This window comes from Equus przewalskii, chromosome 2, assembly GCF_037783145.1.
Source record: "Equus przewalskii isolate Varuska chromosome 2, EquPr2, whole genome shotgun sequence".
Lineage (NCBI taxonomy): Eukaryota > Metazoa > Chordata > Mammalia > Perissodactyla > Equidae > Equus > Equus przewalskii.
Window position 1 is genome coordinate 65,527,857 of NC_091832.1, and position 24,452 is coordinate 65,552,308.

Consider the following 24,452-nt stretch of genomic DNA (forward strand, 5'->3'; position numbering starts at 1 on the left):
GTCTGTCTGATTTCTCTGGCAATCAGTTTTATCTTTACTTTTCAGCTTCTGATTGTGAGCTAAGCTCTCCCCAACTAAACCCTTGCCTGTCTCTTTCCCACTACAATGGCCATTTTCTGCCTTGCATTTTCTAGCCACAACCCTCACGTCCCCCGCGTTCCATTAGTCTGCCCTGATGGGCCACTTCTCTGCCTCTCTACCTGGCCTAAATCATCATGTACCTTATAATCAGTCAGCACCCTCGACCATCTCACCTACCCAACTACAGGGCAGGCCAAATAGAAAATTCAGCGCTGTCCCACATCCTATGCTTTGATGGTTTTAAGTCTCGTTAGTTTTGGTTCCTTGATTTTTCGTTACCACGGATGGGAAAGGGAGCAAAAATTAGTTCAGCATTTTTTTAATATCTGAATATAATAAATATTATAAGAATCACAGACCTGTATACGAATGTGGTTGCAAAGCCTCATCTTCAGTGTTTTCCTTGGCCCAGAACTCAAACTCCTTTCACAAAATAAGTTCCTACCACCAAAGGAAATAAGTGTAAGTCTGTGTTAAGTATCTGAGGGAATTGCATAAACCAAAGTCAAAAAAGAAGCTGAAGTCACCAGTAACATTCAGATTTCTGGTTACATTTCATAATCAACCTGGTCTATACCTCATTTAAATGTATTCAGAGCTTATTGAGCTAATTTCAAGAAACTTTCAGGAGTAACCCTTTTTAAAACAGACAATCTCAGAAAGATCCTTAGTTGCATATATGAATTAACTAAGGACACAATTTGCCTTAAAAGTTGCCAAATAGTTTCTCTAGCCAAAAATATTTGGAGGCTGAGTCCTTAAGGTTTGCTGAAAGCATTCTTACTACTCATAATAATGGCTAACACTCACGGAGGGCTTTCACAATGTGCAGGCCACTGTGCTGAGGAGCTTATCAGAGATTCTCTTGTCTAATCCTGCCAACAGCCCTGTGAGAAAACTGATGCACAGAAAGATTAAGTAATTCCTCCAAAGACACCCAGCTGGTAAATCATCAAATGGGATTTAAACAACTTGAAGTCTCTGAACACAGAATTCTATTGCCTCTTGGGTTTCCAGAGCTGCTGGTAAAAAGATATCACTGGGTTATCTCATCCTTTTGTTGCCAGGACTTTGATAAGAGCAGAAGTGTCTCCTTGACCAATCTATTTCTGTCTAGAGAGCCATTTGGCAGTGTGTCACTACTCATCCAGGAAATACTCAAGAAATGTTCAGAATGAATCCAGTTTGGAATTTGTTTAAGGTAAATGACACATTTATGCCCATTTAAGAATAAAAAAAGATATCTCAAAATCTTCTCATTAAGTGCTCACATGGAACCCCCTGTGCATTCCATTTTGGTGATTCAGAAAGGAGAAATCACAGAGAAAAATGGAGGTGACGGGAGGAATTATTCTGTAAGAAAAGATGAGTCTCTTTGGAGATACATTTCCAACCTAAGTCCCTAATGAATGGTCAGAAAATCCACGGGGAGGGGAGACGCTAAAATTTGAAGAGACCCTCAGAGTGATTCTTCAAAAATTTGTATCAATACTCTGCCCTCTAAAATGCTCAGATCTTGGAGAAAGCGATGTTAGAAGTCATGTGGGTCGCCTTGGTGACTTCCAAGATAGTGCCTATAGTTATATTTACGAAAGGACAGTATTTAACACCGCAGTGGTGGGGGAGGAGAGCGCGCTGTCTGTTTGGCTAGAAGAGGCCAGGTAAACACCAGCGCGGGAGGCCTAGCGAGCCGGCTGCAATGGACCAGAGCCGCCGCCAGATGGTACCCACGGATTGGCATCGCGGGGTCCTTCCGGGCCCCTTCACCAGCCCTGGGCAAGAGCCCAGGCCAGCGCTCAGGCCAACCGTGACGCTTTCTTGCTGCGACTCCCCGCTGCGAGGTCCAGAGTCCTCGCTTTTATCTGAGCCCGGCCCTGCAGGGGGGCCAGGGCCTCCCCGCCCCCGCGAGGCACGGGCACTGACCCGGGCCGGGATGGGCGGATAGGCTGCGGGGCGGGGCGGGACGCGGGCTGGGGAGAGCAGGCAAACCCTGCCTCCGAGGGTGGACTTTGCAAGTCTTGCCACCGCCCAGGCCCTTTCAGGGTCCAGAGCCCGAGCGCCGGAGGCTCAGCTGCACTCCCCCGGCACCGCGCCGGAGCACCCAGACGCAGCGAGGGGACAACGCAGGTGGCTTTTCTAGAGTTCGGAGGCAGTACTAGACGCAGCCATTTAGTTTTTCTAATTTTCAACTACTGAAGACGGTGCTTGGTGCCTGGGTATCCGAGACATGAATTACTCACGGTTCCTCACGGCACAGAGTGCAGCAAGAAAGCCTTCTGCCATCCGACTCCTGAGTGAGTCCCGGGGCCGGCGCCTCCCTCCCAGGTGCGGGTGTCCTCCCAGAGCCGCTGAGTACGGTGCCGACTCCTGCCGCCTGGCTGCAGTCGTTCATTCACCTGTGAGAGCACCCTGGGATGCAGGCTCTGCAAGCAGACATAAAAGAGCCCCGAGTCCTTGTTCGCACAGCACTCGGGCTGGAACGGAAGGCGGGGAATTGGGTCTCTCTGCTCAGGGTAGTAGGAGTAGCAATAGAGAGAGACACAGGCTGTTGTATCCTTGGAAGAGAGAGGGCGTGCTGTCTAGAAAGGCTCTTCCTGGGAAGATGAGTGGGGGTTCGGCACAGTGTGCAAATGAGAGAGAAAAGGGCGAGCCATCAAGCTTGACAAGCAGGTAGGGGCTAAATGAAGGAGGGGTTCTGTTATGGTCCCTTGCTTATCTTCCTGATCACTCTGCCTACCTAGTTGGACGTCTGTGCTCCTCATTCCTCCACCAGTGAGGTAGGTCCAGAAAAAGTTATTTTATGTTTATTTTAGACTAGCAGTCTATCACTAGAAATTGTTAAACTCTACGGTGTTATGGACTATAATACAACATACTGAACCATCTCTGTTTATGAAAGTCTTCAATGAAAGTATTTCTTCTTCTCTTACATATTTATTGCAGCTGAGCTATTGGGAAAGATACCGAAATCCACCATCTCTTTGGCTCCTGGAGCACCAAATCCAAACGTGTTCCCTTTTAAGACTGCTGCTGTCACCCTAGAAGATGGAAAGACCATCGAATTTGATGAAGAGATGATGAAGAAAGCACTTCAGTATTCTCCAAGTTCTGGGTAGTTATCAACAGATCATTTTGTTAGTTCATTTTCATAAGCAATATTCTAAGGCCCATTGATAAAGTGACAAAGTGACTTGTGTCTCTTTTAACTGCATATACAACAGGTAGGAAGGTTTGGGGAAGAGTTTTCAAAGAATAATTGAGAGCAACAGGGATATTAAATATGTAACACTCCTCAGTAACTGCTTGTAGATCTTAAACTACTGGGCTAGTCAGAGAAAGCTTCTAGAAGGAAGTACCATTGGAGCTGAGACTGGAAGAAATGAGACAGCTAGGTAAAGAAGCAGCTTAGTAGAGAGGAGGAAACAGATGATCCAGGAAGCAGCAATTTTAAGTCCCAGGGCAATTGTCTAATAATTGTGTTCCCCTAATAGTTGCAGGCAGCTATTTGGCCTCAGTGCAGATGCCTTTAATTTCTTAAAAGCAAGCTGGAACACATACCTTAAGACTTTCCTTAGCTGGTCTTCTTCCAATGATAAAGGACAATTTATGGAGTGTCTGTAAATTATTAAAGGCTTCTTGGTTCTGTGATTGAAAAGTATATTGAAATATAATACATGTTATACATATATGAATTATATGTAATACATACATAGGCTTTTCTTTCCATGATAGAAAGAACTTATTGAACCTGAACTTCTAGGTGGCCTATGGAAATTTTCCTAAGGAGAACTAAGAATCGATTATGCAGTAAATGTTCTGGTGGAAAAGAAAGAGTGTAGGCTTTGGAATAAGAAAGATACAGAGTCCAGTCTCAGCTTATTTAATCACTGGCTGATTGACTTTATGTGAATTTCTTTTTTTTTTCTTTTTTTTTTTTTCAGGAAGTTTGGCCCTGAGCTAACATTGGTTGCCAATCTTCCTCTTTTTTTTTTTCTCCCCAAAGTGCCAGTACATAGTTGTATATCCTATTTGTAAGTCCTTCTAGTTCTTTTATGTGGGATGCTCACTACAGCATGGCTTGATGAGCAGTGTATAGGTCCACACCCAGGATCCAAACGAGCTAATCCTGGGCCGCCGAAGCACATGAACTTAACCGCTACACCACCGGGCCAGCCCCTATGTGAATTTCTTAATCTCTAAGTCTGTTTCCTTCTTTTTTAAATAGCAATATTAATATTGTCAAAAAGCATTTGAGGATCTTTAAATTGAATTATAAAGTTTCTTGTATAAAGCTACCATTTAATTCCTGTCTACTATTATGATTTTTTACTACTATAAATTTGAAAATACATTTTATGCTTTAGAATCCCAGAGCTGTTGTCCTGGCTGAAACAGTTACAAATAAGATTGCATAATCCTCCCACCATCCATTATCCATCCAGCCAAGGACAAATGGAGATATGTGTCACATCTGGCAGCCAAGACGGTCTTTGTAAGGTAAGACTGAGAAGAAAGGGTACCCCCACCTTAAGAATCAAATAGGTTCACAAAAACAGTCATCTCTCACTTAGCTACAAGAGGATCGTGTTTTGTGAGTTCCTGGTAGTCTGTCTTGTCTTTACTTAGAATTATAAATAGGGAACTTAAAGACATTCACCCACCTGACTTTTCTTAAACATAGATCATGTTGTCAATGACCTGGAGATGTGAATCATTAAAACAAGATTCGAGTACTCCACTCCCACCAGATGCTTAGTGAGCACTGCTTAATTTCATCTGGCTCAAAGATTCAGGTTACATTTTGATTTATGCCTATAGTTATGACATTTCAATATGATTTTGAAATTCTTTAAAGGGCAGATCCTGATACTCCTGAGAAGAAATGTTAGACTTTTGCATGTCTGCTTATGTAATCATCTGTGCTCGCCACTGATTATACCTTGTCTCGCTCTTGGCTCTGCTTCCCTATATCTATGTATATGTCACTGTCTCTGACTTCTCTCTAGGTTCTCGTGTTCTCTCTCTCCCTCCCTCTCCCCCTCTCCCAATTATTCCATCTGCCTCTCACCTAGGTTCCAGGAACTCCACAGATGTAACCACAACTCAGGGGTTCCCAAAATAAAGAGACTTCACCTATGGTTCTCAGTTTTATCTGTTTTTTTCCTTTTCTTTTTCATTAATAATTAGTCCTGGATGAAGATTCTCTATATCCAGTCTTCACATCTAGATTAAAATATTACTCTTACTTATCTTAAACCAGAGTAGCTTTGTTTTTCTTTTTTATGTAAATGTGAAAGCTGTAATCTGGTTAGCTTTAATGAATTTTACTTACATTATTACTACAGAATAATGTATTGAAGTAATAAGAATCTTTGTAATTTTTCTTCCTCTTTTTGTATTCAATTAGGAAAAATAAAAGGGTTAGCTACCATTCAAGAGTTTGCTTGAAGAGAAACATTTGTGATTCCATAGACTAATATGAAAAAAGTTTTGTCAATGAAATTCTTTTCTTAGGAAGGTATACTATGAACTTTTTTCCCAGAAAGATGCTCAAGACAGTTTCTTCTTTATCTGTCACAACATCAGTTATATCAAAGAATGGAGATAGCATAGATGGCCAAATAAATCAATAACTCATTATAGAATGCTTATTACAGAGGCATTAGTGGGAATCTGGTTTAATATTTCTTCCATTTTGTTCTCCAGGATGGCTATTTTAGGCACCTGTGTTTCTATCTACATCTATTAAACAGTGCTACCAGATATTAAACACCCCTCCCTTTTCATTTAGGCTATTTGACATTCTCATGTCCCCTAATTGACATGGAAAATGTGCGTAATTAGGTTTTTATTTGGTCTATTGATAAGGCACACGCCACCCAAGTAATTTGTTTGGTGCTAGGAGGTCCTATAAAGCCCAAATCAATTATAAACTTTTTAGGGGAGGACACTCTTCGTCGTAAAATACCAAAAGCTCATAAGGAAAAGGTAAATGGAACATCCTATGCCAAATCAGGAAACAAAAGTCAAATCTTCCATCTCAATTGATAATGGCCATACTGTTTGCCATAAGATGTAGGTTGTTAAAATGCTAGGAAGGAGAGGCTTGAACTGAGGATTGTGAACCATCACAGGTAAGAAAGGATTATTCTGTGACTTACGTAAGATTTAGTCATAATAGACCCCTTTGATTTAGGCTGGAAAAATCTATTGTCCAGCTCTTTTGATGTCAGTGGGAGTAATATTGTCTGCAAAATTTCCTGGGATTTGTCAAGCCTTGTCTCACCTGACTTCTAAATATCCTTTAACACTGTTGGCCTTCCTATTCTTTTGGAAACACTCTCCTCCTCTGGCTCTCTCTCACCACTTTGGGCAGCTCCCCTCCGGCCCACCTGCCCTGCTTCCTTCACAGTGTCCTCCTCTACACCGCCTTTATTTATTGGAGTTTATCAAGGCTCAGTCCTTAAACTTCTTCTCCCCTTAATCTATATACTCCCTGGGTAGCTCCATTCACAACCATGTGCTCAATCATATACTAGTAACTTCCAAGCTCCTTCCAAAATCATTTGTCCATCTGTCCACCTGACACCATCACAGGATGTTTCAAAGGCACCTCAAACCAAAACATACTCATCATCTTCTCCCTCAGAAATGGACAACTTTTGGATTCTATTTTTCAGTGAACGGCACCACTCCCACCATCTGTCTACTTCCATAGCCAGAAATCTAGGAATCATTCTTGACACCTCTCCTTCCTCACTCCCCTGTAGTCCAAAATTATGTTCTGTTGGTTTTGATTTCCTAAATGCCACTCAGTTCTCCCTCCTATTTCACCATCATCACCATGACCAGACTACCCTCATCTGTCCCCAGGACTGCAGCAAAAACTTCCAAAATAATCCTAAAAATTTCCCAAACTTTCCATATGGAGTCTCACTCCTCTTTTATACTTTCATATTGCAGCCAGAAGGATTTTCTCAAAATGCTTGTCAAATAATGTGACTCCCTTTCCCACCCTGTACTTAAAATTCTTATTGGCCTCCCTTGACCCAAATGCCTACATGGTATGGTCTCTGCCCACTTCTGATCTCACCCTGCTCACTTCTTGATACTCTGCTTCAAGCCACAGAATTCCTTCAGTTTCTCAAAATGTACCTATTGTTACCCCCAAACCAATTCATCACTTCCTCAAGGAAGCTTTCCCTGAATGCCTTGAATTCCCTGAATGCCCAAGTCCTCCTACAATGAGCTCTTATAACATTGTGCATCTATACTTAATGGCACTAATCATTGTTTTTAAATATACATTTATTTGAGTAATTATTTGATTAGCATCTAGCTTTCCCAGTGAAGTAGTAGCTCCATGAAGGTAACAACCATGTCATAATCTCATCATTTTATCTCCACATCTTACACAGGCCTGGCTTATAGTATATACTTAATAAATTTTCAAAGAAGGAATAAATAAATTTTAGGAGCCAAACCAGTTATGTTATTTTTCATCTTACTCTAGAATAGAGGTTGGCAAACTATGGCTTGAGAATGAAATCCAGCCTCATCTGATTTTGTAAATAGAGTTTTATTGGAACTCAGCCACACCCATTGGTTTACATATTGTCTATAGCTGCTTTCTCACTGTAGAGGGAGAGATGAGTACAGTAATGAGCCACAGAACTACATCTCAGTCAGTGACAGACCACATATTCGACAGTGGTCCCATAAGATTAGTACCACATGGCCTAGGTGTGTAGTAGGCTATACTTTCTGGGGTTGTGTAAGTGCACTCTGTTGTGTTCACACAAGGATGAAATTGCCTAATGACACATTTCTCAGAATGTATCTCCATCATTAAGCAATGCAACAGCCACACTATGGCCCACAAAATAGGTACCATCTGGCACTTTACAGAAAATTTGCTAACTCCTTCTCTAGAATCTTAGTGAGCTCAAACTTAAAAAGAGGGAGTTCTAATAATGGAAACAATGCTATCCAAGCTAACCTATGCTTCTTTTGTTAGGCATTTGAAATGATCATTAATCCTGGAGATAATATCCTCATAAATGAACCTGTTTACCCAGGAACACTTCAAGCTGTGAGTATACATTTTTACAAAAAGCAACTCTGTCTCTTATAACTAATAAGAAGAAACCAATGTACCTTTAGAATTATCTGTGCACTGAAAAATAAAATAGCATCTTTCATCTGTAAACAGGAGAATCCTAAATGATCTATGCAAAATATGTTAAATATACCCTCTGCTTTATACATTTCTTTTTACAAAATCTAAGTGTACAGGTGCTAAAATTAAGTTGTGCAAAATCATGTCCAGTTTTCTTATTATTTCACTTAAAATGTGACAATTTACAGAAACTTATTTTTTCATTACCATCTTTTATTACCATATGCCTAAGTATAATCATGTTATATGTCAATTTAATATAACTGTAAACCAATGTAGTATAATTAGGACTTTCCACTCCAGTGTTAAATTAACATGACTATAATATCCAGAATGAGGAAGCTGATCCCCTGGCTCTGCTGTGCACTGCTCAGAACACAGTGCTGAAAATTAGGCTGCTTTAGGTCACAATACTTTAGGATAGATATATACATAAACTGGAGCACACTTAGACAAGAATAATCAGAGTGAATAGGGAATGGGAAACCACATCATATGATGAATGGTTATGGAAACTGCTATTTTCGCCAAAAAGAGAAGACTCAACAGAGACATGAGAATTGTCTTCAAACATATAAAAGTTATCCATGGGACAGAGGAATTGGATTTATTTGCACATGCCCTTATGTGGACAGAATTAGAACAAAAGAGTGAAAACTACAGGGAAACAATTTCAACTCAATGTGAGGACTTTCTAACCATCAGCCTTACCTGACTCCTACGGAGGTAAAGCATTGCCCATTATTGCAGGTGCTCAAAGTTACTCTCAACTGCCACCAAACACAAATGTTGTGAAAGTAATTCTAGCTTAGAGTAGAGGAATTGAATCAGATGACCTTTATGTTCTATTGATTCTAGCCTCATGGATTCTTTTTTTTTAATTTAATAGTATCTTTGTAAGAATTAACATATAAAGCAATTAGCTAGTCTTAATGAAAGGCATATTTTCTCAACACTCCTAAGTAGGGATAAAATTGATATTATAGAAATTTCTTTTTCCAATGAACAATCTTAAAAGGAAATTAAGAAAACAATTCCATTTACAACAGCATCCAAAAGAATAAAATATCTAGGAATAAATCTAACAAAGGAAATGAAAGAGTTGTCTATTAAAAACTACAAAACATTGCTGAAATACATTAAAGAAGACCCAAATAAGTGGAATGACATCACCTGTCCATGGAACCTATTCATGGATTGGAAGGCTTAATATTGTTAACATGTCAATACTCTCAAAGCCATTTACAGATTCAACACAATCCCTATCAAAATTCCAATAGCCTTTTTGCAGAAATAGACAAGCCAATCCTCAAGTCTACATGGGATTGGAAGGGGCCCAAATAGCCAAAACAATCTTGAAAAAGAAGAACAAAGTTTGAGGACTCCAACTTCCCAATTTCAAAACTGACTTCAAAGCTACAGTAATCAAAACAGTGGGGTACTAGTATAAGGATAAACATATAGACTAACGGAATAGAATTAAAAGTCCAGAAACAAACCCATACATCTGTGGCCAACTGACTTCGAAAAGGGTACCAAAACTATTCAGTAGGGAAAGAATATAGTCTCTTCAACAAATGGTGCTAGGAAAATTGGATTTCCACATGCAAAAGAAAGAAACTGGGCCCTCACCTCACATCATATAAAAATTTAACTCAAAATGGATCAAAAACATAAGTGTAAGAGCTAAAACTATAAACTCTTAGAAGACAACATAATGGCAAATCTTCATGGCCTTTGCCACTAATTTAAAATTAGAATTTGCCACTAAATTCTTAGATATGACACCAAAAACACAAACAACAACAAAATAAAATAGATAAATTGGACTTCATCAAAAATTAAAAACTAGGGGCTGGTCCAGTGGTGTAGTGGTTAAGTTTGGGTGCTCTGCTTCAGCCACCCAGGGTTCATGGGTTTGGATCCCAGGCACAGACCTACACACCGCTCATCAAGCCATGCTGTGGCAGCATCCCACATACAAAATAGAGGAAGACTGGCACAGATGTTAGCTCAGTGACAATCTTCCTCAAGCAAAAAGAGAAAGATTGACACCAGATGTTAACTCATGGCCAATCTTCCCCACCAAAAGAAAAAAAATTAAAACTAGTGCATCAAAGGACATTATTAAGAAAGTGAAAAAGCCTACAGAATGGGAGAAAATATTTGCAAATCATATAGCTAGTAAGGGCTTAATATCTGTATTTTATAAAGACCTACAACTCAACAACAAAAACACAAACAACCTGGACAAAGGACTTGAATAAACATTTCTCCAAAGAAGATATACAAATGGGCAATAAGCACATGAAAAGATGCTCCACATTATTAGTCATTACAGAACTGCAAATTAAAAACGTAGTGTGATAATACTTCACACCTACTGGGATGGCTATTATTAAGAAAATGGAAAATAGCAAGTATTGGTGAATATGTGGAGAAATTGGAACACTTGTACTTTGCTGGTAGAAATGTAAAATTGTATAGCTGCTGTAGAAAACAGTTTGTCACTTTCTTAAAAAATTAAACATAGAATCACCATGTGACTTGTTAATTCCACTCCTACTATATACCCAAAAAGAATTGAAAACTGGAGATCAAACAGATACTTGTACACAAGTGTTCATTGCAGCACTTTTCACAATGGCAAAAGGCAGAAGCAAGCCAAGTGTACATTAATGGATGAATGGATAAACAAAATGTGATATTTACATGCAACAGAATATTATTCAGCATTAAAAGAGACAAAGTTCTAATACATGCTACAACATGGATGAACCTTTAAAACATGCCAACTGAAAAAAGCCAGTCACAAAAGGACAAATATTTTATTAATCCACTTATATGAAGTATCTAGAATAGGCAAATTCCTAGAGACAGAAAGTAGATTAGAGGTTCGGGTCTGGGGTAGAGGAGAATGGGGAGTTACTACTTAATGGGTACAGAGTTTCTCTCTGGCGTGATGAAAAAGTTTTGGAAATCAATAGTGAGGATGAATACACACATAGCGAATGTAATTAATGCCACTGAATTGTACACTTAAAAATCGCTAAAATGGCAAATTTTTTGTTATACATCTATTTACCACAGTAAAAAAACTAAAGTAAAATAATTGCTTTTTCTTAATGATTGGATACTAATTATTAACTATTTTCCTAAACTCCTAAGGCTTAAGATTACATAATGCCTGTAAATAGAAAACCAGAGACTACATAAACAGCATGCATGCACACACGCACAAATGTTTTCACATCCCCAAAAAGAAACTGTGTGCCAAGCTATGAGGAAAGATGCTAATAAGCAATATGTGTTTATTTCATGGCCCAATATTGATTTGTTTTATTCATGATAGATGTGCTTTTTAAGTCTACGAACTTTTAAATATGTCATAAGTAGGGTCTGGATTATTCCCACTTAGTGCTTAAGTCTATTTGACTGATAGAAAGCTTGCTTATCCTTTGAAATTTTTTCCTGAGAACTTCACGCAATTATTCTTATTTCTTAAGTTCAGATTTTTTTTCTTTATGTTCATCCACAAATGAGATTCCACAAGGTTTTTATTAAACTATGTCTATAAGCAAGGCCACTACTTGCCAGTTCAACCTTATCAATTGGTTAAGTATTGAAATACTTTCCACATTGCTTGGTGAGCTGCTGCCCTGATCCTCCTCAGCTGCCCCATCACTACCCTGGCTTCCTTGGGCCCTCTGTTAGGACCACCCTGAACCTGCCATGATGCAGAGTTAATACTATATCATGGCAGGGGGCCTCCAGGCCCCCATTCCAGCCCTTGGCTATATCTGATGTGCCCATGCTATGCCTCTTGTTAAATATTTCGAATATCACCTCTGCTTGCAACTGTTTTATGTATTAGCATAACAGATGCTTTACATGATTAATTTACTTTGTCAAAAAGGATTCATTAATAAACACCTACCCTATAAACCAGTTCTAATTATAACTATAAAGATAATTCAGTCAGAAGAGGCTAGGTTATGCTGCATAACAAATGACCCCAGTATCTCAGTGGCTTATGGCTACAGAGACCTATTTCTCTTTCCCACTACATGTTCACCACAAAGCAAGTGCAGCTCTGTTGCATGTGATCTTTATCCTAAGCCCCAAGTTGACAGAAGCAGCCTCTATCTGAAACCTTGCCAGTCTTAAAGCAGAGGGAAAAGAAAAATAGAGAAAACGAGCTGGATTTTAAAGCTTCTGCTTGGAAGAAACACATATCATTTCTCACAATTTATTGACCAGAGCAAGACACATGGCCAAGCCTGACATATATGAGCAACGAAGTTTAATCCTTCCTCTGGGATTTGACAGAGGATATTTTTGAACAATAATGAAATCTACCCCAGGGCAACAATAGAATTAGAATACATAACCTCAACCCTCTGGAGCATAGAGCTGAGTGCAGGTTTGTATGTTTAAGGGTATAACAATAACATTCTTAGTATAAGAAGAGCCAACGGCACTGATATTTTGTAATCATATCTGAATCTTGGGCTTTCTTTTCTCTGTGTGCTCAACAGCTGCAACCACTGGGCTGCAACATTATTAATGTTTCCAGTGATGAATATGGGATTATACCAGACTCCCTTAGAGAAATACTTTCCAAATGGAAACCAGAAGATTCAAAGGACCCCAAGAAAAACACTCCCAAATTTCTTTATACTATCCCAAATGGCAGTAATCCTACTGGAGACTCATTCACAGCGAACCGCAAAAAGGAAATCTATGAGGTATTCTAAAAGAATGTGTTATGTGACTATGCTCTTGTTTCTTTTTGACTTTTTAGAAGTGTACTGTCCAAGTTCCCTTTCTTAGTAGCCTGTTGCTTTCAAGGAAGATAGTTTTTAATAAAAAGAAGTCATCTATGCCACGGGTCCTAAGAATGTAAACATAAGGAATTACTACATGCTTTGTTAACTAGGAGATTTTTCTTTCCCTTTAATTGATATTTTCATAAAAAGAAATAGCATTCTTGGCCTGATGTTAAATTTTATGAGGTTATTTAATATTTGACCCCAGGTTTGATTTTCGTTATTTTATTTTTGTATTTTCAACTTGTCTCTTCTCTTTCTTACTCATTGTCATTTCAGGTTACAAAGAAATTCTTTAAAAATAAGAGGCATGTTCCTTTTGTAAAGTCTCTTTTACATACCTGACTGCAGTGCCTAAGCTTCTCACCACAAACATTTTTTAAAAGTATCAACACATATTGAGCTATACAGAAATTTTGACAAATAAGAGAAATGTGCCTTTTTGTAAAGTCTCTTTTATGTCCCTGTGTCCCCTAGCCTTCACTATAAATAGCTTTTTAAAATAAGTACCAAACCCATGTTAATCCATATAGAATTTAATCCTGTGTATTGGAATCATAAGAAAGATTTCAAACAGTTCCTGAATATATACATGTTCAAAATATTGTCTTATTCTTAATTTTTCACACATCCTGAGTTCTGCCCCGAGTTCTTTTCTTATTTACACACTCCCCTTAGACAGCCTCATCCAGTTCTATGTCTGTAAGTTCCATTCTGTGATGGAAATGCCTCCCCTCTGAACTTCGGACTTCTGTATCCAACTTCTCTATCCAACTTCTGCATCCAACAGCCAACTTAAATGTCTAATAGTCATTTCAGACTTAACATGGCCAAATAGAACCCTTGATTTTATCTAGCCACACCTCAAACCTCCAATCCACAGCCCCTCAGATTCTCCATCTCCATAAATAGTACCACCATGAACATTACCTTCTAGTCCTCTCTTTCGTTTCTCTTCCCCACCAACCCCCTACATCCCGTCTATTCTGTGGACTCTACCCACAAATTTACCCAAATCCATTTGTTTCTCTCTACTGCCATTACTATTACGGTCTTCTCAGACACCGCCATCCCTCCCTGGTCTGCTACTACGGTTTCCTCAATGGACCCTTCCTGCACTCCATTCTTGATCTCTAACCATTCATTCTTCTCACAGCATCCACTCATGTCCTTCCCCGGGGGAAATGTAAGTGTAAAGCCAGTCTCATGATCCTCCTGTTTATAATCCTCCAGTGGCTTCCCCTTTGGAATTAAAGTAAAATCCAAATTCCTTTATCTGCCTTGCAAAGCTAGGCAACCCGGTCATCTATTCTCAAGCCTTGTCATCTCTTATCATGGCTGCAGCCCCCTTGCTGCAGCCCCACTGGCCTACTTTTTACCCTGAAACATATCAAGTTTTTTTTTCTCACCCAAGGGCCTTTGCTCTTGCTTATCCCTCAGTCTGGAATCTTCTTCCTGATATTTGGACAACTGGCTCCTTCCTGTTCCTCTGAGCCCTCTTGTTACTTTGTCAGGAAGAGCTTCCCAGTGATTCAACCTGAAATAGCTACCCTGTCTCTCTCTCTCTCTTTTCTCTTTCTCTCTCTCTCTCAAACATCACCCTGTTTAATGTTCTGGCTCGCCCTTAAAATGCCATCTAATATTTCTGTTCATTATCCATTGGCTGATGTATGTTCTGTCTTTCCCACTAGAATGTAAGTTCATGAGGACAAGAGCCTTTAGTGCCTTGTTTATCTCTTTGTCTTCATTGTCTAGACAATAGGCACTTCAACTCAGTAGCTTCTTGAATGAATGAGGACAAAGAATTATGATTCCAAATGATTTTAATTTTAAATAGCTCTTAAGAAATAAATATACTACTTTAACCTTTTTTTAGCTTGCAAGAAAATATGATTTCCTCATAATAGAAGATGATCCTTACTATTTTCTCCAGTTCAACAAGGTAAGTGACAATGCGAACTTATTTCACAATTAGAAGATAAGGTATTGCTCTGCATTTGATTTTAGCCTGGCTGCTAATCCACTTTTACATTGAAATTGAATAAATGATTGTTAAATTGCCACTGCTTCAACTTTTAGTCTGTCAGTTTTATCATGGAAATAGTACTTTTCACTTCTGGTATTGCTGCTTTTTCCAGAAATTATTTGCCTTTAAAATAGTAGCTGGCTCTCTGTACCATGCATTTGGGCAAACAGAGTAAGTCAGGACTAATAGTCTTCTTGAGCTCCAAACCCTAGTCCATGGCTCCTTAAACATCATACCAAGATGAACTGGGTTTCCTCTTGGGTGTCAACTTCAGTCTCTTGGTAGTGGCTGACTGGAATGATGTCTGAGAAGGATTTGGAATCTGTGTTCAAGCTGAAAGAGAAAGAGGGCTCAATTAGTGATGTCCATTATGGACATAGGAAAAGGTGTTACTAGTAGCATGCCACCTATTTGCCATCCCTGTCATTTAGGTCCTGGATCTTACCTGCAGAATAATGGGTTTTTAGCTTCCTCCTCACTATATACACCACTTTTCATGATCACTGTTTCCTAAGAGACAATAGTAGTGGTACAGACTCCCAATGCCTGATTCCTCAAAGTCAAATGCTATCTTTATTTGCTCTCAAGACTGCAGAGAATATATCCTTGGATTTGGTTCCCGCTTTAAACCTACTGAAAAGAAACAAAAACTCTTGATTTTTCTATATGGTTTGCCCAAATATCATGTCTGCCTACCTACACCCGACCCTCAACGTGAACATGGCCTGCTTTCTTGTATGCATCTATTATTGAAGTCAATATTACATATTGAATAAATTTCTTATCTTCATTCTCATTTTTTTAAATCTTTCTAGTTATTCTAAGGATCAGTATTCTGTCTCTAAACAATCCTGAATGCCACTGGCCCTCTTCGTTTTGATCTTATCCAAATTAGGTTTTCTTGAATCCTTCCTCTAAATCTGTTAATCCTGGATTTCTATCCTTGGGGCAAGGAGGACCTGGTTAAGGTTTTCCTAAATTCATAATAATGGCATCTTGAACAAATGAGTAAATCTTTGTATGTGTTTTTGGCAGACAAGCCACGAAGACAGGCAGGTACTAATAAAAAGAACATGAATCTCTGTCTCTTATTCCATTTTAAAGAGTTGAGATAAAGGTAACAGAAAAGCTGGTTGTGCTACTGTGATTCAAATCTGTGCCCTCTCTATTCTCTACATGAAGTGGTTACACAGTCACTAACAGACTTCTCAAAGCAACAGTAATTTTTTTTCCATTTCAAGTCCTGGGTACCATCATTTCTTTCCATGGACGTTGATGGGCGTGTCATCAGAGCTGACTCTTTTTCAAAAGTCCTGTCCTCTGGGTAAGGCCCTGTTTCTCTACCTTCGACTAGATGTAAGAGAGATAGAGACTGTACCTCAGTATCTTCTAGTCCAAACAATTCTTTTCATTTAAGATGCTTGTATTCCACTTGTCTTAAAATGCCAGTTTAATTATGAATATGAATATTGACCTTTTCTCTCTATTGATCTCCAGTAGTCACAGGAACTTGGCCATTAATGTAAAGTTGTAGATGGACAGGTCAGGTTTTGGTTTCATACATGAAAGAGCACATTTAGAAATACTTGGTCAGACTTGGGTTACATTTTAAATGTACAGTTAAATTTAAATTTGTATTTTAAAGAAGTAGTAGTTAGTTTTATCGGAATGTTTTAATTGTCTAGGTCCATTTGCCCCCAGGTTACAACTCTCTTCCTAATGAATTCAGGAAAGTGACATGTATTAATTGTTAATAAAAGATTGGTGTTGTTCCTTTTCTCTTTTGTGTAGGTTGAGAATAGGGTTTATAACTGGTCCAAAATTCTTGATAGAGAGAATTGTTTTACACACACAAGTTTCATCGTTGCATCCTAACACTTTTGCACAGGTAAGGACAATTTAGGAAATAGGATTTTTTTTTAATCAGGTAAGATAGAAAATAGATGTTGGCAAGTAAGATTGAGTTAAGGTAGCAGGGAGGGAAAGCAGTGATATTGAATCTCTAGTTTCCAACACAGACTGAATTAAAAAACTCGACACTGCAGAGGTTTACTCTAAGACAAATGAGAATTGAATTAACCTGGTGTTATTCTCCGACATAGACAAAACTCCTTGAGAATCGGGCTATCTTATTCATCTTGTGTCCATAGCATCTAGCCCAGGAACTCCATAAAAACTATTGAACTGAGCAAAATGGAACTGGGTTTGGTGAAGTGATACAACTTGAGCTTCATTGTCTTGGGATCTATAACCGGAACAAGAATTCCAAACCAGTCCAGTGACTTACTGTGCTTTCATTGCACATGTGCTAACCTCCCCTAAAAGCATTAGTTGGATTGTATTTTAATTAAAATAAAGTAAAATTAATTCTGGAGAATGTAAAAATTCCTCACAAGCTTTGAGACATTAATGGATCCATCCCAAATGCAGTCTTGAGAATCAAGAGAGAGAATAGAATTGCTTCCTAACAACGCAAAATGCATAGAAAAACTTATGTAGAACAGCACATTTGTTTGATATGGTACATTCTATAAAGTGCAGAAGTCCCTGTCTTTTATCAAGTTGGGGACTTTTCCATATTTCTTGTATCTGTTATCAACAAAACTTCACTATCCATTGGTAAAATTTAGAACTTCCATTTTAGATAGAATAATCTCCAAATACATTACATAACTTTATACATCTACTATATATTTTTTATATTTAGAGAGGCAGTACAGTATGGTAATTAATGGCATGGATCTGGAGCTGGATATTCTGACTTGAAATCTAGGCTCTGTGACTAGTTGTGCGACCTCAAGAAAGTTAAATTAACCCTTGTGCCTTGGTTTCCTCATCGGTAAAATAGAAATAGTAACCTGCCTAATCAGGTTATTATGAAGATTAAATTAGCTAAAATATATTAACATGTTATAATAGTTTCTGGCACATAGCAAGTACTATATAAATATTTGTTGTCTTTTTCATTCTTGTCATTGTTATTAACATTTATTATAAATCACTGACTGTATAAAGCTTGGTTCAGCTTATTATATTTCCTTATGGTAGTTTATACATAACCAAGAGTGACTCGCTTTTACACTTGGCAAAAAACACATTTTAGAGGATGAACCATGACACTTGTTATTGTCATCTTTTTTAGTTTTTGATATCACATCTTCTACGCCAATGGGGAGAAGAGGGCTTCCTGGCTCATGTTGAGAGGTATTGTATTTTAGGTTCCATATTTTACAGAGAAGTAGACTTGACTTTACTAATTTTCATTTTTTAATTGTTCCACAATGAAAGAAAGAACACAGTGGTAACAAGTATACCATCAGACAGGTCAAATAAATATGCTCTATCCCCTTATCAAGCATTCAACATTTGAGTCAAGACAGAAAACAGATTTTTAAAGACTGGACTCTAGAGCCTTTTAGTTTCTGCAATCAATAAAGTAAATACATCCTTTTCGTTGTTTTCTTCTTCTAGGGTTGCTCAATTCTACAGAAACCAGAAGGATGCCTTGTTGGCAGCTGCAGACAAGTGGTTAAGTGGTGAGCAGAATCTACATCCCATCCTGGGATGAGCAGTAGCACCTACACGAGTGGGTGATAAACAGTCGAAAGGATTGTTAATAATCCTGGGGGGAAAGAAACAAGGATCCGGGAGTATTCTTGTCAAGAAAAATGTTACCCTGTAAATCATCTCAGAAGTAGCAGTCTGCAAACCCTGACACAATTCTACCTATCTCTACTGTCTGCTGCAAAGAATTTGTGGTTACAAAAAGAAAAACTAGTCTAAAAATCAACCAGCGAGAACTTACTTAAAGCTATATAACATCTATACTCAAAAGGTTTTAGTTATTTCAAAGTTTTGCCCCAAATAAAAGAGGAATTGTCAAACAAACAACATACTCCTTTTCTAACTAGACTGTATAAAGACAAATAGTACAATCTAAGGCAGGTTTCTCACTACAGATTATTTGCCTTCTAATCATTAACTTCATATATGTGTCTAATATTATCTATTGCTAATTTGATTGCCGGATCATTTAGATTTAATTTTTCTATTAAGGAAGAATGTCAAATGGATTACATGGCTTTCATTATATCATTAAAAGTTTCTTTGGTATGAATAATAGTAAATAAAAAATATCAGTTCCTTATTTCTTTCATATCTTATTCCCTATAAAGTCTTGGTAAAAACATAATATTATCTTTTTTTATAAGACTGCTATTCTACCACTTTGTATAGTGGAGTTGAAGAAAAGATTTTAATCAACAGCAAGTTTTTTTAAAAAAGACAACTAAAATCAAAATAATTATCCTTCCTTCTTGATTTCTCTATCCTGATACTCAATGAAATATAAAGCCTACAACTGCACCTGGAGTTCTTGAATTTTAAGTACTTCTTTTCATAATTAATTACATTCTGGTAAAAACTCTAATCCATTGGCCTTCTAAACTATGACATAAATGATAGCATTTATTGAAACACTGGAAGAATCTAGAAAGAGTTGAAGAATCCGCTTCTAAAACTGAAAGAGCCGTATTTGTCCTAAGCCTGGTTCTAACTAAGGAAGGTAGACATCAGCGCTTGATTTCTTGCAGTCCCGAGACTGACTGAAATTATAAACATACACACGAGTCTCCCTCCCTCCCTCACACCCTCTCACTCACTCGCTTTTTGAAATAAAACTCACAACATCTATTTTAAGGGCTCTTAAAATTATATTTTTAAAAAAGCGTATCACTGAAGAAACTTTTTTGGAAATCCTAGTTTCGATTAACTGCAATTATGTCATTAAGTGATATATTCGATATCATCAAAAACACCTTTGGAAGATATTTATTCTCTTCTTTTGTTTGTAGGTTTGGCGGAATGGCATGTTCCTACTGGTGGAATATTTTTATGGATTAAGATTAAGGGCATTAATGATGTAACACATCTGATTGAAGAAAAAGCCCTTAAGAATGAGGTAAAACAGGAGGAAAAGTTATACTTTTTCTTTAATTTCTTACTTAAATAAAAACGGCAAGAAATGTTTATCGTGGCCCACCACCCCAACTCATAATGTTTTAATGTCAGATATGTTATCTCATTATTAAAATCACAATAGATTTGGGGGTTACATAATTATTCTTCTGGTCTAAATTAATGGAAATAGAGTCAGTCTTCTCAGCTACTGATTGGCTTAGAGTCTAAGAGAACAGCGTCTGCGCCACAAGTCCTTGGGTTTGAATCCTAGCTTTACCTCCTACTGGATGCATGGCTTTGAGTAAGTTATCCTCTCTGAGTTTTGTCTGTAAAATAGAGATAATAAGAATCCCTCCCTCATAGTGTTGCTATGATGAGTTAATATGCAATGAGTTAATATGTATAAAGCACTTAGACTAATACCTGGCACATAGTAACTGCTCAATAAATAGTAGTCATTAGTATTTAGAATAGAAGGACTTTCTTTTCCTGATTATGAAAATAAAGCATACTCATGGCAGCAAACTTGGAAAACGCATAAAAGTATAATGAAAAATTTTTAAATAGCCCATAATTTCACCACCCAGATTTTGTGACCATTTGTGTTATATTTTCTTGAAGAGCTTGTAGATACCTGGTATTTGGGCTATGCAATTATTTTGCATGGTTAAAACTACACAGATAAGTTCGTACCCTGCTTCTTTCACTTAAAATTAGCCCAAGAGGATTTCTTCTGGGTTATTTTTTTCTTCTTTTGTACTTAAATCGTAATTCTTAGATTTCTTTCAAGGGCATTGATTAAGCTAAGAAATCTAAATATTTTTCTGTGTAGCTTTCCAATTTACCAAATAAATTATCCTTTCTCCATTAATTAATACCTTTATCATGTTTGTCTGTCTCTGTAAGCACTAAGATCTGTTTCTAGGATCACTTTTGTCTTGAAGCAATAAGTACAAAGGAGGAGATTGTGTTGATGTTGGCAAGGCATGATGCTTATCCATAAGAGACAAGGTGGTCTCGAGGTTAAACCTGGGAACCGACTGACTGGACCTCTGTGCTAGCTCCGCTTCCCTGGGAAAGTCACTCATCTTCTCTAATCTTCTCACCTGAAGACAGGACTCATGCTCTATTAATTGTTCTAATCCTACTAACAGCACATAGTAGGTACTTAATAAATACGTAACTGACATTTCAAAGAAATACATTTTAGTCTAATAAATCAATCATTTAATATTTTCTTTGCTTTTCTATCAATGCCATTATCACCAAAAACATTTCATAAGTGGCTATTTGTGTATATCTCTGAGGTGGGTGCTAAGGATATAGACTTCAGATTTTATTGGAGTTCTTTCAGCCTCTTCATTTATTCCAAACATCCTGTTGCATATACCTTTACTTTTTCTAACCTCCAACTTTGTCACCACTGCCTTGGCCCAGATTTTGGTCATCTTGCAAAGAGATGTAATAACCACTCTTGCAAAGAGTGGTAATAACCACTCCCTTCTCTTATAGCAACTTGCTTCTAGCACATCCCCAAACTTTCCCACTATATTGGGAGAAATGATGATTTTCATTTGATTGTTAATCAGGACACAGAAACCCATCTTCTGCCTTGAAATCTTCTCCCCAGAGTATCCCAAATCATTTCACTGCAACTCACCTTATCTTAGCAGACAGTACCCAGATTTATACTATGAATCAACAAGCAGTTACTTAATGCTTTTAAATATCACAATTGTACTAGATAGTAGTCTCAAAGACTAACATAATCAGTTTATTTCTGACTTACATAAAATTTTCAAAGATGTGATCTGCAGGCAACTCTACTCCAAGCAGTCATTCAGAGACCCTGGTTCCTTCCATCTTCTTGCTCTTCAACCTTAACACAGATTCCAGGATGGTTACAAAATGGAAAGAGCATGGTGGATCACACATGGGAAGATTTTTATGGGCCAGGCCTAGAAGTTCGCACACATGACTTCACATCTGTTGGCTAGCATTCAGTCACGTGGTCACATATAACTAGAAAGAGACTGGGGAATAGAATATATTTGTATGCCAGGAAGCAGAGGAAATGTCCTTTGTAACAGTGAGCTGTCTGCCACAGTGGTCATCACGAATAGCAGTCATTCCCACTCCGTCTTGACACATTTACTTAACATTGTCTTTCCTTCAGTTTATGTATTAAATTTTTTACTTTCTTTCAGTTCTTTGATGGGACCAATTTTCTTCCCATCGCAGGGCCTTTACACTCAGTATCTTCCTCTCTAAAATACTCTTCCTCTACTTTCTTCTTGGCTAACACCTACTTATCTTTCAGGTCCCAGCTTAAAAATCACTTCCAAATTTGATAACTTAAAAATGGTGTCTCATTGTTTGAACTTACGTGACTTTTCTAGTTAGATTAAACATTTATTCATGTTTATTATCATTTCTATTTCTTTTGTAAGCTCCTCTTTGCCCATTAAAGTTAGAATTTTAGTGAGGTTTTTTCCTAAGTTTCTGTGCATTCTTTATATATGGAGAAGAGGTAGCCATATTTATTGTAAACATTTTCGAGTTTCTATGTTTTCTTTATTGTATGACATACACAATTTTTATATAAACTGATTTTGCCCTTGTTATTTCTTTAATTGCTTTTAAACTTAAAAAGTCCTCCCCCACTCTGAGATTAGATTTACCTTTTTTTTTTCAGTTTTTCTTTAATGGTAATTCACTTTTTTCCATAAACTCTCTTAGGTATTAGTAACTCCTGGAAATGTTTTCTTCATTGATAGTTCAGCTCCTTGCCCTTACTTTAGAGTGTCCTACTCGCTGGCTTCTCCTGAAGAGATGGATGTGGTGAGTACAATATTTTCTTCAGAGTAACACTAGATATCAATTCTATTTTTTGGTGCATGTGTTCATTTTGTAAGTTACAACATTAATTAATGTCTTCTTGGGTTTCTGAAAAATAAATATTTGTTAAAAAGTCACAAATTACCACTAAAAGATACATTTTAATGGTAGCAAATAGACAAATGCATGAGACCAAGTTGGAGTTAAATTTTATTGTCTTCATGAATAGTTTTCAGACCTACTGAAGGGTGTTAGGTAGATTACCAACATGTTATGAAGAAAACCTCTTTCCTTCCTTCATGGAATTAATAGGAGCCAAAAGTACAAATTCATGATAGCCATTAGTCTCTTTCTCTGAAGAAAAAAATATCAGCAAGGGTCAAATAGAATAATATTCTTAAAATAATCACATAGTCTAGGTTTAACCAAAAATAAGAAGCAAAAACAAAAAAGTTCCTAAGGACTGTGAGCCTGAGAATCCAAATAGAAAAGCCATACATGGAACAATGCCATCGAGGAGAGTCTATACTTATCCTGGCAGATGGATTGGTTCTTGGTATGTTCTTTATTTACTGCTTTCTCATGTCATTCAACATGCTTTTCATAAGCTCTCTCTGCTTTTACACATGAGTAGAATTGGGCAATTATATAGAATACATATGCAGGTGAGAAATTATTTGAAAAATAAAATAATTTGTGTGGTGGGGAAAACAGAAAATGATGATCTTGAGGGCTATAAGAATAAAAACAAAATCCTAGGAATCTGACATGCTTATATCTGCATATGCTACTAATGGATATTGATAGCATCCTCCCCAGATAAAGCCAATGTTAAACATGACTTCTAATTGCTTTATTTCAACCTAAGATGGATACTTTTTATTTGAATTTTTAAAGTTATGACAGACTTTTCCTGAGTAACATCCTAATTTCATTCATTCTTATCTCTTTTCTATTTTAGGCTTTGCAGAGATTAGCCCAAGTTATAAGAGAATCTTTATGAAGAAATCAAACTCATCATAGTATTCATAGATTTTTCAGATAAATTATTTTTACATTTTAACAGGAAGAAATGATTATTGGTGTTAGACTTTCAGAATAAATTTCATCCAACGTGCCATATCTGTAGTAATTTAACTAGATAACTTTTAAAGTGTCCTTAATCCATCAGATTGCCAAAATATACTTGTAATCCACTTATACCTTTTGATAAATTTTTAACCTAAAAAAGATTATTTTCATCCTGGATTTTATTGTAAAGAACTCTATAATTACTTAATAATTTCCCATAAATTTTTTGAAACTAACATTTTACAGTAAATTATCTTGAAAATGTAAGAAAACCAAGTTCAAAATGGTATAAAATGTGAAGTTTTTCTATTTTCAGGAAAATTCAATGAGAGCTTGTTGCAAAAATTGTTAGAATTTGGCGGTTATAAATGATTTCAGTAAGAGCACCGCAGACATTATGTTATACCATAGAAATCCCTTTAAAATAAAATTCTGAAATTAAATATACCTAGAGGCACCAGATCTATTA

The 24,452-nt window shown here is 37.3% G+C and overlaps 2 protein-coding genes across 4 annotated transcripts in view; one reads left to right on the top strand and one right to left on the bottom strand.

The window, feature by feature from the left end:
- The first annotated feature begins 1,817 nt into the window (after nucleotides 1-1,817).
- Nucleotides 1,818-24,430, top strand: AADAT (aminoadipate aminotransferase). Of its 3 annotated transcripts, none has more exons than XM_008524917.2 (13): nucleotides 1,818-2,375; nucleotides 3,025-3,193; nucleotides 4,446-4,578; nucleotides 8,099-8,173; nucleotides 12,799-13,008; nucleotides 14,966-15,031; nucleotides 16,357-16,439; nucleotides 16,907-17,003; nucleotides 18,258-18,319; nucleotides 18,587-18,651; nucleotides 19,969-20,075; nucleotides 22,814-22,915; nucleotides 23,874-24,430. In XM_008524917.2, the coding sequence occupies exons 1-13, from the start codon at nucleotides 2,309-2,311 to the stop codon at nucleotides 23,913-23,915; spliced, it is 1,278 nt and encodes a 425-aa protein (XP_008523139.2). In that variant the 5' UTR covers nucleotides 1,818-2,308; the 3' UTR covers nucleotides 23,916-24,430. The 3 variants fall into 3 exon arrangements, with proteins under 3 accessions (XP_008523139.2, XP_008523140.2, XP_070464181.1); XM_070608080.1 differs by lacking the exon at nucleotides 1,818-2,375 and adding an exon at nucleotides 2,823-2,858; XM_008524918.2 differs by lacking the exon at nucleotides 14,966-15,031 and having other exon boundaries at nucleotides 1,860-2,375.
- Nucleotides 14,895-24,452, bottom strand: part of LOC103554072 (ras and Rab interactor 1-like) — a 35,987-nt gene continuing 26,429 nt past the window's right edge. The window contains exons 7-9 of the mRNA XM_070609408.1: nucleotides 22,756-23,020; nucleotides 21,864-21,953; nucleotides 14,895-15,448 (exon numbers count right to left, since the gene is read on the bottom strand). The gene's annotated coding sequence lies outside the window, so the exon portion shown is untranslated. The remainder of the gene's footprint in view (nucleotides 15,449-21,863; nucleotides 21,954-22,755; nucleotides 23,021-24,452) is intronic.

Excerpts from the sequence above, each read along its gene's own strand:
- AADAT (XM_008524917.2), top strand. The coding sequence starts at position 2,309 with ATGAATTACTCACGGTTCCTCACGGCACAGAGTGCAGCAAGAAAGCCT. Across the intron at positions 2,376-3,024 it reads TTCTGCCATCCGACTCCTGA|CTGAGCTATTGGGAAAGATA; the intron begins GTGAGTCCCGGG and ends TATTTATTGCAG. Across the intron at positions 18,320-18,586 it reads TTCCTGGCTCATGTTGAGAG|GGTTGCTCAATTCTACAGAA; the intron begins GTATTGTATTTT and ends TTCTTCTTCTAG.